The following is a 14,051-nucleotide window of genomic DNA, read 5'->3' as shown; positions in this document are numbered from 1 at the left end:
CGAGTGTGTGGCAACCCTGCCCCAATCCTGGTCCCCAACAGGCACTGGCAGAGGTGCTGGGGGAACTCCTGAAATCCTTTGTTCTCTCCTCAACCTAGGAGCTAAGGGAGGCCCGAGCAAACTGGAACCATCTCTCCCTTTGCCCCCACAGCCTTCCTTTTTGGTGAACAGACAAACAGAACCACAGAAACAGCAGAACCCAGTCATAACACAGCCGGTTGCTACCTAGACTCAGACATACCAACATCGTTCATCCTTTAGGAACAATCACATACTCGAGTTCTGCTCTAAGTGGCCAAGCTGTTAATAGAAATCAGTCCAGAGTGAGGGGCCTTCCCTCTAGCAGGCTCTCACAAAGCATCAGACTTCAGGTTTTAGATATGAATGAAGACCTCCCAAGGAAGTTGGGCAGGGGAGACCAGACGCCTGCCCACCCTGCTCCCCCCAGTAGAGCATGGGTGTCTTGTTTTGTCTTCTAACAATCAATAGTCAGTAGTTCAAAGGTAGAGGATAAGTAAGGAGGTTGACCTCCTGCATTATTGGTTGGTCCAGCCATGCTGTCCTCACTCTGCTTGTATAAATGCAGAGAGAAATGTCTGGATCAAGCACCCCCCAAAACCCAGTTATTTTAGGGGGAGGGATCTGAGGAATGTTTTCTAAAAACCTTTTGTGTCTTGCTCACTTTTTAATAGACCTATGAGTTTATAAAAAAATAGACCTATGAGTTTATAAAAACTGCTGGGGGCCAGAGCAAGAAGACGGGCCTGTAGCTTAGTCCCTCATTCTCACAAGCACAACTTCGTGAGCGCGCAGTACCTGCCAGGCTCTGCACGCAAGACACGGTGGTGGGCACGGGCTGTTCACGAGCAGCTCAGGGGCTAGTGGGACAGACCGACGGACAGCAGAGCACACACAGGTGAACGAGAAAAACCCCACAGCACCGGGTGCAGGGTACACAGTACATGCTGTGGGGCAGGGGGTCCTGAGGAGGAGACTCTGAGGTGGAGACTTCGATGGGAAGGAGGAGCCAGCCACGGATTCAGGGGATGGAGCATCTGGGCGGAGGAACCACCCATGCAGAGCCCGAGGGCCAGGAGCAGAAGAGCAGCCGTGAGAAGAGGGGGACCCAGATCACAGGAGTGAGGAAGAAAACGCCTTCACTGCAAGTGGGACGGCAGCTTTGACACAAGGGTGCAGGACTTATGTTCCAAAAAGCCCTGTCTGGCTAAGCAGAAAGTGGATTTGGGTGGCAGGCCACCGGAGCGAAAACAGCCTCCTTCTGGGAGGACAGTCAGTGGTCCAGGTGAGAGAGGATGGCAGCTTGGACTGCACAGCGGGATTCCCCAGCCTCGGCACTCCTGACACCTGGGGCCGGACAAGCCTCGGTCGTGGCGGCGGGCCTGTGCACGGCAGGACATTCGGTGGCGTCCCTGGCCTCCGGCCACCGATGCCAGCAGCGTACTGCCAGGGTCCCCAAATCTCCCCTGCGGACCACAGGCCCAAGGCAGAAAGCGGGGACCACACCTCGACACGCTCTGCAGTGGGGCGGGGGGCGGACCCTGCTGATGAGCTGAATGTGGGCGGGGAAAGAAAGAAGACCAAAAAATATCTCATCCTCACAGAAAAATAGCATTTAAAAAACACTAGCTACTTTCCACTCCTTTTACAAAACTACCCTCTCTCTTCTTCCTCAATCACCTTCATTCCCCACAGGACGGTGCAGATGGAGCAGCTGAGGGCCAGGGGCTGCATGGTGCTACTAGGAGTTGGGGTCACTAGAGCTTTCCAGGGTCCCCCGGGTCTCCACTTCCTACAGAAGATGTTGAGTGGGGCACCTGGCTGTCCCCATAATAAAAGCCTGTTGTGAGCTCCCCCACGTAAAGTACTGCCTGCTCCCAGACTAAGGAGCCATCATCATTTTCAAGCCCTTGCAGGCCTGAGAGAAGCAAAGACAGAACTGCTGAGCATTTAACATTCTGGAAGGGGTGTTAGTAACATGGCTTTTGGCCTCCAGAATCTGTCTAAATGTGTCACAGCTCGGGTGGAATGTCTGGGGGTGAGGCAGCACTTGACTTGGGTAAAAGTGATCCAGAGATGAGGCAATGCTTCTTCTGAAAGACCCTGAGACCGTTCTGCCTCAAAGCAGCCGAGGGGACTCCGCAGGCTGCAGGAACCAAACACTGAGCGGTTGGCAGAAGAGCTCTGGCATCCAGCGTTACCCAGACCCGGGGGGCCAGGACGTGCACTGCACAACGGCAGGGGGTGCTCCTCACACAGGCCACACTGCAGGTCTTCCCCCGGGGACAGTGTAACAGGGCAGTCCCTCTTGAGGGGGACAGAAGCCTGTGGTCCTGGCATTTAAAACTCCTAATGTTCTGGCTAGGAAGACTGTTCCATGATTAGATAATAGAAACAGAAGCAAAATATGAAAGGACATGCTGACTCCCGCTTTCAGAATAGGAATTCAGCGTTCGGCTCTGGAAGCAGAGTTCCTTAGGATATGAAAGCTCATCGCGGTCACTGAAGGAAGAGGAAGCGGGTGAGAGGTCAGTGGAAGACAGGGAAGGGAACTTCTAAAAGATCACAGGGTTGCTGAATTTTCCAAGCCCGGGCCTGCATTTCGCACAGGACAATTCTAGCTCTTGGGAAAGAGACCAAGTTCCAGACGGGAGGTGCTCCAAGTGGGGGCGGGGGGCTGCTAATTAACCACGGTCATGCGCCACAGGCCGGGTCTTGCTACAGTGAACCCCAAAGGGCTGTCCACATTCCCTGCTACAAAGGAATTCTACCGTATCGACGGCTGCTTGAAAGAAGAGTCCTTTTGTGTAGAAAGGAGAGGTAGATAAGTTGTCTGGTCCTCCAGGCACTTGTGGGAAGGGCATGGACTTGCACAGGATTTGATGTGCGGACAGGGGGGAGGCTGGCCTTGTTTGCAGGAGGCCAATATGGGAAAACAGAAAGTGTCCTGGACCTGGAACCAGACTCCTAAGTCCAAGTCTGGTCCTTGCCGCTTCCGAACCACGTGACCATGGGGACACTGCAAAATTCAATCTTGGAGGTCTTCAAACCATTAACATGGGAACCAGAATAAGACTCCTCTCACTGGATAGCATTGGTAGGAGGACCCAGTCAAATGAGCAGTGCTATGGAGATGCACGGTATCGTTCTCGTACCAACCCATCGTAACGAGAACTCGGGCTTATTTTTGGACCAGAGGGCTCTCTTCAGCTATAAAAGAGCAGCTATACCACTTGGCCCCTCTCATACCATGAGGATGCAAAAATAGCTTCAGTTCCAAGAAACTGCTCAAAGTTTTTACAAACCGCTCCCGCCTCTGTTCCTTCCCAGCTCAGCCCCGCAGTTATTTTATTAGCAATCCGAGAAGAGACGCGCCACCAGCAGCCCAGGCCCCAGTCCCCAGGGCCACTCACCGTCACCACCACGTAGAAGCACCATACCACCGAGCTGAGATGAAAGATGACCAGCTGCCCAGATTCGTTGAACTTGCTGTGTTTGACCTTGGAGAGGTGAAGCCGTTTGCTGATTTTCTAAGGAATAAAGAGAATCCTACATGTTAATATATGCAGGTGGATGGGTAACGGGTGGGCTTCGAACTCCCATTTCCCACCCATGAAAGGGCAGCAGGTGGCCATGACCCGGGCTAGTCCGTGTAAGCCTGCTGTGTGCACAGAGCACTCAGTTCAAGGCAAGCATTTTGAGGAAGTGGCAAGATGGAGGTCTTCAGCCTAGATGTAGAGAAAACATCCCCCGATCAGGCTATAGGGCAGACCCATAAGGATGCTGCCCTGCCATTTCAGGTGTGTGACGCCCTCACATCATTAAGTGCTGTCGTCCCCCACACTAAGAAAGCTGTGAGCGGGGACAGAAACCACGGTGTGTGGCAAGGGATGTCCAATCAATAGGACCAATCAGGGCACACAAATTAGGAGGCAAAGGGGCCCAGAGCTGCAATCTCCTCTGGGGTGAGGCCCCACCACCCGTGGCATCTCCCCAGCTTCTGATGATGTCAGGACCCACACACGTCACTCACGTCTAAAATGTACTCCTGAACCACAGCATGCAGGATGATGGTGATGAAGACGTAGAACAAGATGGTGACCAGGTCCTTGGGCCCATAGTGGTAGTGAACGGTCTCACTATCTAGGGAGGTAAGAAGAGCCACATCGGCATCCCTGGGCTGAGGAAGTGCTGTGGGACCCCCAAACTGGAGACCTCTGAAGCAGAATGTGCCGTGCTGTACCCCTAGATGCAGAAGACAGTTTCTTCCCCAGAATCCTACCCAACCTCTGGCCGTGGCCCTTGGGAAGTGCCGACAGGGAGGGTTAAGGAGACCCAAGTACATTGCCATGATGACTACCTCCCCTGCCTCTGGGCAGGAGAGCATGGTGGTTAGGAGGCAGGGTGGGAGACAAGCAATCTCCAGCTCACCCTGGCTGTGTGACTAGGCAGAAGTAACCAACCTCTCTGAGCCGCAATTTCCTTCCCTGTAAGATGGGACTGCAGCCTTCGTTAGAGAAGCATGCAGTGGGGGTTAGAAGTGTGGACTCAGAAGCCTGAGTCTGTATCACAGCTCTGTCATTTCCTATGTGATGTTGGGACACCTCTCTGTGCCTCAATTTCCTTATCTGTAAAATGAGGGTAAAAGCAGTTCCCGTATCGTAGGGTTTCCCTGAGAATCAGAGGATTTCAATGCAAGGGCTCAGAACTCTACCTAGCACAGCGTAAGTGCTACAGATGTATTTGTGACTATTTTTGTTGTTGGGCTAGTGTGAACATTAAGTGAAATAATTTGTATGCAAGATGCTAATCACAGTGTCTACACCCATGGCGAGCATGCAATAAACGGTAGTTGGCTGAAGTATCATTTAATGGCAATAAATTAGACAAGAATCCCAGACATACAAGCCTTGTAAAGCTCTGCAGTGGCAGCCTCGTGTTCCACGGACAGAGGAGGGTTTCTACCTTCATTCCAGTTAGCAGGCTAGGGGTACCAGGGCTCGTGAACCCAGGCCTGGATCTCTGCTGCTCTGCAAAGCGCCCCTGGCCTCGGCCCAGCAGACGCACGGCTGTCGTTCCAGCTGTGCCGCATGCACGCTGAGTCACACACCTATGAGTCATCGCTCTCTGCCGGGATGCATTTACCAGAAGGTAGACAGGGGTCGGGGAGGTTCAGGGTGGCCACAGAACGGAGCAGAGCCCCACCCCGCCCTCTGCCACCCTGGACTTGGGAGAATGGACAGTCCACAGTGCCGAGGGGTGGGAGGGCAGCAAGCCTGGGAGCCCCGAGGTCGGACAGACTTGCCTGTTTCCTCTGCTGCCACCTTTCCACGAGGACCTGCCCGTGAGGGGCCCTGGGCTAACTGCCGAAGTGTGGAGATGAGAGACACTGGCCCAGCTTCGGAGCACACAGACCGGTGAGGAGACGGACAAGCAAACGGACAATGACCCCACGGACAGGCACACGGGGCCAAGAGGCACACAGAGCGCCCCAGCGAGCCGCGGCAGGCCAGGGCGCAACACCGGCTGGGGTGGTGTGGCGGGGAGCAGGTCTGGGGGTTAGGAGAGGACGACGTCGGAGCCCCGGGGGTAGGCATGGTGGTCAGGGGGTAGAAGCATCGAGGCAGAGGGTGCAGGGGATGAGGCCGGGGTGGCGGGGGAGGTCACGGTGAATGCCTGGGTGCCCCGTGAAAGGGGGTGGACTTGATCCTGAAGGCAACACGGACACATCGGAGAATTCAGATTCAACAGGCAAATGATGAAATACGGGTTTGGGGAAGTGGACTCTGGCAACGGTGAATGACGGCGTGCCTGGAGGTGAAAACACCAGTCAGGATCTGCCGCCGTGATCCACGTCAGGAACCACAGAGGCCTGCAGTAAAGCAGGAGGACGGCCATCGGTGAGAAGGGGCAGCACGCGGCACCGGGCCCACCCAGGGGCTGAGGGCTGGGGGCAGGGGGGGGGGGGCGGTGCATGGGGAAGAGGCAGGCATGGGGGCTGGAGAAGGCACTAGAGGTGAGAGGATACTTGCCCCACCTCCTTCAGAAGGGAGGACCAAAGCACACACACTCGACGGGGGCATAGTTTGAAACCATAAAATAAACACATGCAAAGTTTTGTCGAGACCAGCATTACCAGGCAAAATGGGATTTATACTCAACCAAACAAGCACGGCCCCAGAGTAGTGAGACAACACCTGTCAACTTTGGATTATCTTCTTTAAAGCCTCTTCAGGGCCACCTGCCGCTCTTCACCCCCAAATACCATGGTTCCAAAGAGATGCGACCCTTGCTTTCGATCCCTCTTGAAACAAGAATGAGTGCATGACTTAATACAGTCTTTCATCCCTTCGCCGTTGAGAGCGACATGCGTGTTTTTCCATCAACAAATAGCCCACGTGCACGGGCTCCATTCGGGGCACCAGGAGAAGACCATGAACAAGGTGGGCCCGGCCCTGCCTTCCTGAAGCAGAGTGAGTGCCACCAAATCCTCACACTAAAAAACCGGAGGCTAAAACTACAATACAGCAGCAGCAACAACAAACAAAAAAAAACAAACAAAAAAACCCCACACAAACCACCAGATTAAAAAATGGGCAAAGGACCTGAATAGACATTTATCAAAAAAAAAAGACATACGAATGGCCAACAGGTATATGACAAAGTGCCCACCATCACTATCATTAGGGAAATGCAAATCAAAACGATGATACAACCTCCCATCCATTAGAATGTCTACCATTTTTTTAAAAAAAAACCACCAAAAGACAGGAAATAACAAGTGTTGGTGAGGACGTAGATAAACTGGAGCTTTTGTACACAGATTGTGGGACTGTAAAATGGGACAGTCACTATGGAAAGCAGTATGGTAGTTCCTAAAATATTAAAAATAGTAAATTCAAAATGGATGAAAGACCTAAACCTAAGATCTGAAGCCATAAAAACTCCTAAACAAACACACAGGCAGTAGTCTCTTGGACATCAGCCTTAGCAACTTTTTTTTGGATCTGTCCCCTGAGGTAAGAGAAACAAAAGCAAAAATAAACTATCGGGCCTACTCCAAAATAAAAAGCTTCTGCAAAGGAAATAATCAACAAAACAAAAAAGCAACCTACAGAATGGAAGAAGGTATTTGCAAATGATTTATCCAATAAGGGGTTAATATGCAAAATATATAAAGAATTTATACAAGTCAACACACACAATCTGATTAAAGATGGGCAGAGGACCTGAATAAACATGTGTCCACAGAAGACATCCAGATGGCCGACACATGAAAAGATGCCCATCACTCATCATCAAAATCAAAACCACAATGGGAGAATACGTCACACCTGTCAGATGGCTAGAGTCAAACAAGAAATAAGTGTTGGTGACAACGTGGAGAATAGAGAGCCTTGTGCACTGTAGTGGGAATGTAAATTGGTCCAACCACTGTGGGAAACAGTATGGAGGTTCCCCCCAGCCCAAAAATAGAAATAGAACTACCATACAATCCAGCAATTCTACTATGGGTATTGACCCAAAGCAAATGAAATCAGTCATCTGGAAAGATATCTGCACCCCTATGTTTACTGTAGCAGTATTTATAACAGCCACATTATGGAAGCAGCCTGAGGGTCCACTGAGAAGATGAATGGAGAAAGAAGATGTAATCGGATAGTACTCAGCCATAAAAAAAGGAGATCTTGCCATTTGTGACAGTATGGATGGACCCTATGGGTACTATGCTAAGTGAAGTCAGAGAAATAAAAACACCTCATGGTTTCACTTATAGGTGGCGTGTAAAAAACAAAAAAACAACCAGACTCCTATATACAGAGAGCAAGCTGGTGTCTGCCCGAGGGTGGGGGAAATACGTGAAGGGGATTAAGAGGTACACCCTACCAGTTATAAACTAAGTCAGGGGGCTGAAAAGTACAGCAAAGGGAATAGAGTCAACAACATTGTAATAACGTCGTATGGTGACAACACCTAGGGTGGTGAGCCCGGTGCTGTGTACAGAATTGTCCAGTCACTATGTTGTACACCTGAAACTAATACAACATGGTAGGTCAACTATATTTCCATTAAAAAAAAATTAAAAATAGAGTTACCGTATAATCCTGCAATTCCACTTCGGGGTATATGCTCGAAACAACTGAAAGCCGGATCCTCCAAGTACTATTTGTGTACCCATGTTCATAGCAACACTTTTCACAATAGCCAAAGGTAGAAATGACTCAAGTGTCTACTGACAGATGAATGGACAAACAAAATGCATTATATAGACCCACAACAGAATATTACTCGGCCTTAAAAAGGAAGGAAATCCTGTCGTGGGCTACAGCACAGATGAACCTGCAGGTGTATGTAGTTCGATTCACAGACACAAACCAGAATGCTGGGGAGTGGGGGCTGGGGAGAAAAGGGGAGTTGCTGGTTAATAGCTACAAAGCTGTGGTTTTGCAAGAACAGGGTTCTGGAGATGGGCTGCCCAACAGTGTCAATGTATTTAACACTACTGAACTGTACACTTAGAAATGGGGACAATGGCAAATTTTATCCCCTATTTAAATTAAAAACCCACCCCCAGTGGCCAGGTGTTAGGTAAGTACTCTGAAGTGGACCAAAGGCTCAAGGGGAAGGAACAGGGAGCAGAAGCATCGCTCGCTCAAGGAGGGGACACAGCTGAGCTGTGCAGGGGGAGAGCACTGCGAGGGCAGAGGCCCCAGGCAGATGGGGTGGGCAGGGCGGGGATGAGGTTGGAGGGCCAGCTCATGACCTTCAGGTCCCCTGACAGGTCCCGGCAAGGTCTGAAAGGCCCTGGCAGGCTCCTGAGGCTTTCAGGCCCGTATTTATAAAGCTTACTCTTCCTGCCACATGGAGAACTAAAGAAGCATGCACAGAAGGCAGGAGGGTGTGGTGGCAGAGCCACGGCAAGAAGACACATCCGGATAGATGTGGGTGATGGAGCGGCCCTGGGGAATGGTTCTCAAGTTCCTTCTGGAACCTCATCGGCACTCTGGAGCCTTCCTTCATGGTTTCAGCATTCTGCGACATGTGTTATTCTGTTTGATCTCATGAGATGGGCAAGGAGAGCAGTGGAGGACACAGGGTTCAGAAAGGTAAGGGACAGAAGCCCTTCTCAGGGCTCCCAGGGGCTTCAGTGCCCCAGCCCAGCCACCAAACACCACCTCACGGCCAACATGACCCACTCACCCCCACCCCTTGTCCCGCATGCTTACTGGTGATGATCCATTCCCCTGAAGTCCTTCTCCTACTCTGGTAACAAGTAGCAGCATCCATAAATACTCAAAAGCTGTGCTCTGATTCATACACAGTATCTCTGGTGCTTTCCCCTGATCTGCTATCTCCCCAATTTTGATCGAAGGAGGAAAGGAAACTGGTTTGACGGTTTGGCTCCTTCTGCTCTCCACAGAGCCAGAGGCTGGAACTTTGTGATCTTCCAGGAGGCCATAAACAAATTGATGTGTGTGTGTGTGTGTGTGTGTGTGTGTGTGTGTGTGTGTGTATTATATATATATTTTTTAGGTTTTTGGTTACTAATTCTTATAAAAATCCTGTGTGTGTGTGTGTGTGTGTGTGTGTGTGTGTGTGTGTGTATTATATATATATTTTTTAGGTTTTTGGTTACTAATTCTTATAAAAATCCTCACTACCCAAGTTGGAGCCCCTCCTCTTGAAGGGCTGCCCCTGTCTTGCACAAGCTCTCAAAGAGGCTGGCCATGGTTTGCAGTAACCTATACTAGTTTTGCAGAAAAGTAACTTGAAGCATGTCTCTGAGCTATTAGCCCAGAGAGGCCCCCCTGGTCACGAGTCGCAGCAAAATGCCGACAGGTACCAGGTGGATAACCCAAACGAGCAAAGCAGTCCAGGTCTCGCAAGATCACACCTTTCAGCAGAGGTCCGCTGCCTTAGACAGCTGACATCACCCCTTCCACAGTACAGCTGTAAACAGAGCGCCCTCTTGGTCTATCGTTCACCTTCCTGCTTTGAGAGAGGGACAAGAAATAGCCACTTTCCTATAAAGAAGGCGTGGTATACACACACTCACCGTGGAATATTACTCAGCCATCGAAAAGAAGGAACTCTTGCCATTTCCAACGACATGGATGGAGTTACAGTACATTATGCTAAATGAAAGAAGTCAGAGAAAGATAAAAACCAGATGATCTCACTCCTATGTGGAATTTAAGAAACAAAACAGATGAACATATGGGAAGGGGAAGAAAGGAGAGAGGGAAACAAGCCATAAGAGACCCTTAACAACAGAGAGCAAACTGAGGGCTGATGGAGGGAGGTGCGTGGGGGGATGGGCTAGGTGGGGGATGGGTATTTAGGAGGGCACTTGTTATGATGAGCACTGGGTGTTGTATGTGTCGAATCAGTGATTTTTACTCCAGAAACCAATATTGCACTGTATGTTCACTAAAATTTAAATTTTAAAAAAGTTCTCAGTACAAGAAAAAAAAATATCCAATTCCTTTTCCACCTTACTAAAAGACAGTTAAAGGGGTGCCTGGGTGGCTCAGTCATTAAGCGTCTGCCTTCGGCTCAGGTCATCATCTCAGGATCCTGGGATCGAGCCCCACATCCGGCTCCCTGCTCAGCGGAGAGCCTGCTTCTCTCCCTCTGCCTGCCACTCTACTTGTACTGTCAAATAAAATCTTTTTAAAAATAAAAGACAGTTAAAACTGGAATACACAGTAACTGACAGGTAGTCTCGATGTCAGGGATGCTAGAGGGTGACTGTGGGAAGCCACACAGCGTATGTCCCCCGGGGGTGATGAAGGAGTAGGGAAGGTGCTCCTCAGAGACTGTGGCCAGGGGAGGGGTGCAGCCCAGTGTGGCCAGATTCCTGATATTCCAGAAGCAAAGAGAAAAATTTTTACGTGAAATCATCTGATTTAAAAATATTGGGGACTAATTCAAAATTATAAAAAAAAATAAAAAAACACTTCATGGGCCAACACCAGACTAGCCAAAGAAAATAAATCTGCAGGCCAACTCTGACCATGGGCCACCAATATGGAGCCTCCAGCCTACATGACCCCTGACACCCTTCCTCCTACGCACCCCACCAGAATGTGTCAATATGCCCTTCGTAGGAATCAATCCAGCTTCGGAAGAAAGCACCTTCAGTACTGATCTTCCAACTGTAGATGCATTATTCCTCTCCCATTAAACGTGGCATTTGCTTGGCTTATCTCTGATCACGGTTTAAAAAGAGAGCTAGAGTCATCAATATGAGCCTTGGCTGTTTTGACCACCTCTGTCAGCAGCTGTCCCTTCACAGGAGTAACGTTCTTATGGACATCCTGTTTTGCTTCCTGTAACTAAGAGATACATTCCTGTTTCCTTTGGTGTCACCTGTAAGCAGCTTCTCCCCTCTGCCTTACGTGTGCCCATCTCGTCCGGGTACTCCTGTGCGGTCTCGCACGTCTTCCTAGGACTTGAGCTGGTTGGTGACTGCTTGGAGTCAACCTAGCCACCTTTCAGATCCTTAGAGTCTGGGTATCTTCCAACGAGCCTTGCACCTTTGTGTGAAAAGCTGGCTGTTCAGAGAGCATCACTGCACCATCCGGCCGTCTCTTGGTTCCTGGTGCCTTTCATAACACCTGCACATCCAGGATATGACAAAATGCACTTTCTGCAGGTTTCTGTGCTTACGGCCAACTCTGTTTCCACGTTATTTTGAAGTTCTAGAAGAACTTAGGGGCGCCTGGGTGGCTCAGTCGGTTAAGCGTCTGCCTTTGGCTCAGGTCATGGTCCCAGGGTCCTGGGCTCAAGGTCCCTGCACAGCGGGGAGTCTGCTTCTCCCTCTGCCCCTCCCCCCGCTTGTGCTCTCTCTCTGGCACGCTCGCTCTCAAAAATCTTAAAACAAATTTAAAAAGACCTTAGATATGAAAAAAAAAAATCACCACAAGCAAAATCAAGAGGCAAATGATCACCTGGGGGAAAATATTCGTAATTCAGACGATAAATGAAAGACTAATCTCGCTAACATGTAAAGAGCTCCCACCACTTGAGGATAAAAAGATCAAAACTGCAACAGAAAAATGCACAAGGATATGAACAATTCACAAAGAGATGGCCCTTATGCATTTAAAAAGATGCTCAACCCTACACCGAAGAGAAATGCAAATTAAAACTACAGTGAGCTACCATTTCATACCTATCAGATTGGCAAAAATCCAAAGCGTGACAATATACTCAGGCTCTCTTTCACACACTGATGAGAATGCAAAACGGACCCCTTCTTCGGAAGGGCAATTTGGCAATTTCTATTGAGATTACAAGTGCATCCACCCTTTGATGTGGCAACTCCACTTCTGGGAATTTATCTTATGGTGATACCTGCCATGTTCAAAATGACACGTGTACAAGGTTATGCACCACAGCACTGTTTTTAACAATAAACTAATGGCAGCAATCCAAGTGGTTTTCATCTACTGGGGCCTGGTTACACAGATCCTAGTTCTAATGCACTGGGGCTACTCCAAGTGTGGCTGCAGACCAGCAGCACCAGCATCAGCCGTGAGCTTGGAGATGAATGCTCCTGCAATCTACCCCAGACACTCCTGGGAGGGCCCCGGCCTTCACACACAATGACATCTCCAGGTGATTCCAACATAAACAATGGAGCGGTTTTTAAAAATGAGAGACCAAGATCAAAAACAGGGGAACCTAATCAGGAGATTTAGACAGCAGAATAATGGTCGCTTTGGGAAGGGGTACTGGCTCAGAGGACGCTGGGAGGCGGTATCTTGATCTAGGTGCATGGGTGTGCACCTGTGTGCAAATTCACCAAGCTGGGCCCTTAAAGTGTGCTTCACAGCACGTGCTATATCTCAGTTCGGTTTGTGAGGAAAACGACAAGGCTCTCTACATGTCGCCATGGAAGGATATCCAGGACCAATTACTTATTTGGGGGCGGCGGGGGGAAGCAAGGTACAGAACACACAGTATTCTACCAGTTCTAGGAGAAAGAGAAAAGAAACATGCGTGTTTGTGTGTGCATAAAGAAATACTGGAAGGTGAGAGGAGAAATCCAGGAAGGGCACAAAGGAAGCAACGGGGATCATCCATAGGGGACGGGGCTCTCAAAGGAAGAGTTCAGGGTGGGATCAGGACTTTCACTCCGACGTTTTGGACAGGTGAGTGTAGTTTCTACTCAAAAAGTGATCTTTAAATACACGTCCAAATTCTTCCACTTTGTACAAATAAAATTAAAGAAGTGGTATCTTTCCCACCTCATCCCCCCCCGCCCCCCCACAGGGACCCAGACCAGGCATGGAGAGACCTGAAGCTCATTTCTGGAGCTGCCAGCGGCCAATCATGTGACCCAAGGTCTCTCTGCCCGCACTCACCCGCCCTGGGCAATGAGGATCACACCACCTACCCTATACCATCAAAGGTAGAAGGATGAAATCGATAACTGCCTTACAAACTGTAAAGTGCTACACAGAGGGGATCATTATGACCACTTCCACCAGAATCCGAAGATAAGAGAACATAACTGTCATCATGCACCACACACAAAAGGTACTCCCACGAGGGAGCTTATTTAGGATAAACATTACAAACAACAACCATAAGCCATTTATTGAGCACATGCTCTGTGCCAGGCGCTGTAGTGAACACATTTCGTAGGTGGCATCATTCGCCTCTCACAGGAATCCTGAGTATTATGCCCATTTTACAGACCCGGCAGCTGAGGTTTAGAGGCCAGCAGCTAGTGAGGGGTGTGCCAAGGCCCCCAGCACGCGGCCAGTGGCAGAAGCCAAGGCCTCCTGGCTTTCTGACTCCCCCTCGAATCATACAGACGGTGCATCTGTTAAACCCTGAAGGCCTGCATTCTCCCCGAGGCGCCATATGAGTGCGGCTGAGGACAGGCGTGGGGCAGAGCGCCTCAAAGGGCGGCATCCTGACCTCCATTCCTACGTCCGACCAGGCTGCCAGGCCATGCCCTCACTGGCCTCCCGACCCAGAAGATGGGGCCAGCGGCGTCAGAACTACAAGCACCACCG

General features: G+C 50.1%; 1 protein-coding gene across 3 annotated transcripts in view; it reads right to left on the bottom strand.

The window, feature by feature from the left end:
• The window catches only part of TRAM2 (translocation associated membrane protein 2), an 80,528-nt gene that overhangs the window by 12,503 nt on the left and 53,974 nt on the right, over nt 1-14,051 (bottom strand). For all 3 annotated transcript variants that reach the window (XM_028097501.2, XM_028097502.2, XM_028097504.2), the window contains 2 exons: nt 4,052-4,161; nt 3,432-3,548 (listed from right to left, as the gene is read on the bottom strand). In XM_028097501.2, coding sequence (XP_027953302.1) covers nt 3,432-3,548; nt 4,052-4,161 — 227 coding nt within the window. The remainder of the gene's footprint in view (nt 1-3,431; nt 3,549-4,051; nt 4,162-14,051) is intronic.

Source organism: Eumetopias jubatus, unplaced genomic scaffold, assembly GCF_037043125.1.
Source record: "Eumetopias jubatus isolate StellerSeaLion01/CBP00866 unplaced genomic scaffold, mEumJub1_p1.0 scaffold_6, whole genome shotgun sequence".
NCBI classification, from domain to species: Eukaryota; Metazoa; Chordata; class Mammalia; order Carnivora; family Otariidae; genus Eumetopias; species Eumetopias jubatus.
This window is presented reverse-complemented; position numbering and strand designations above follow the sequence as displayed.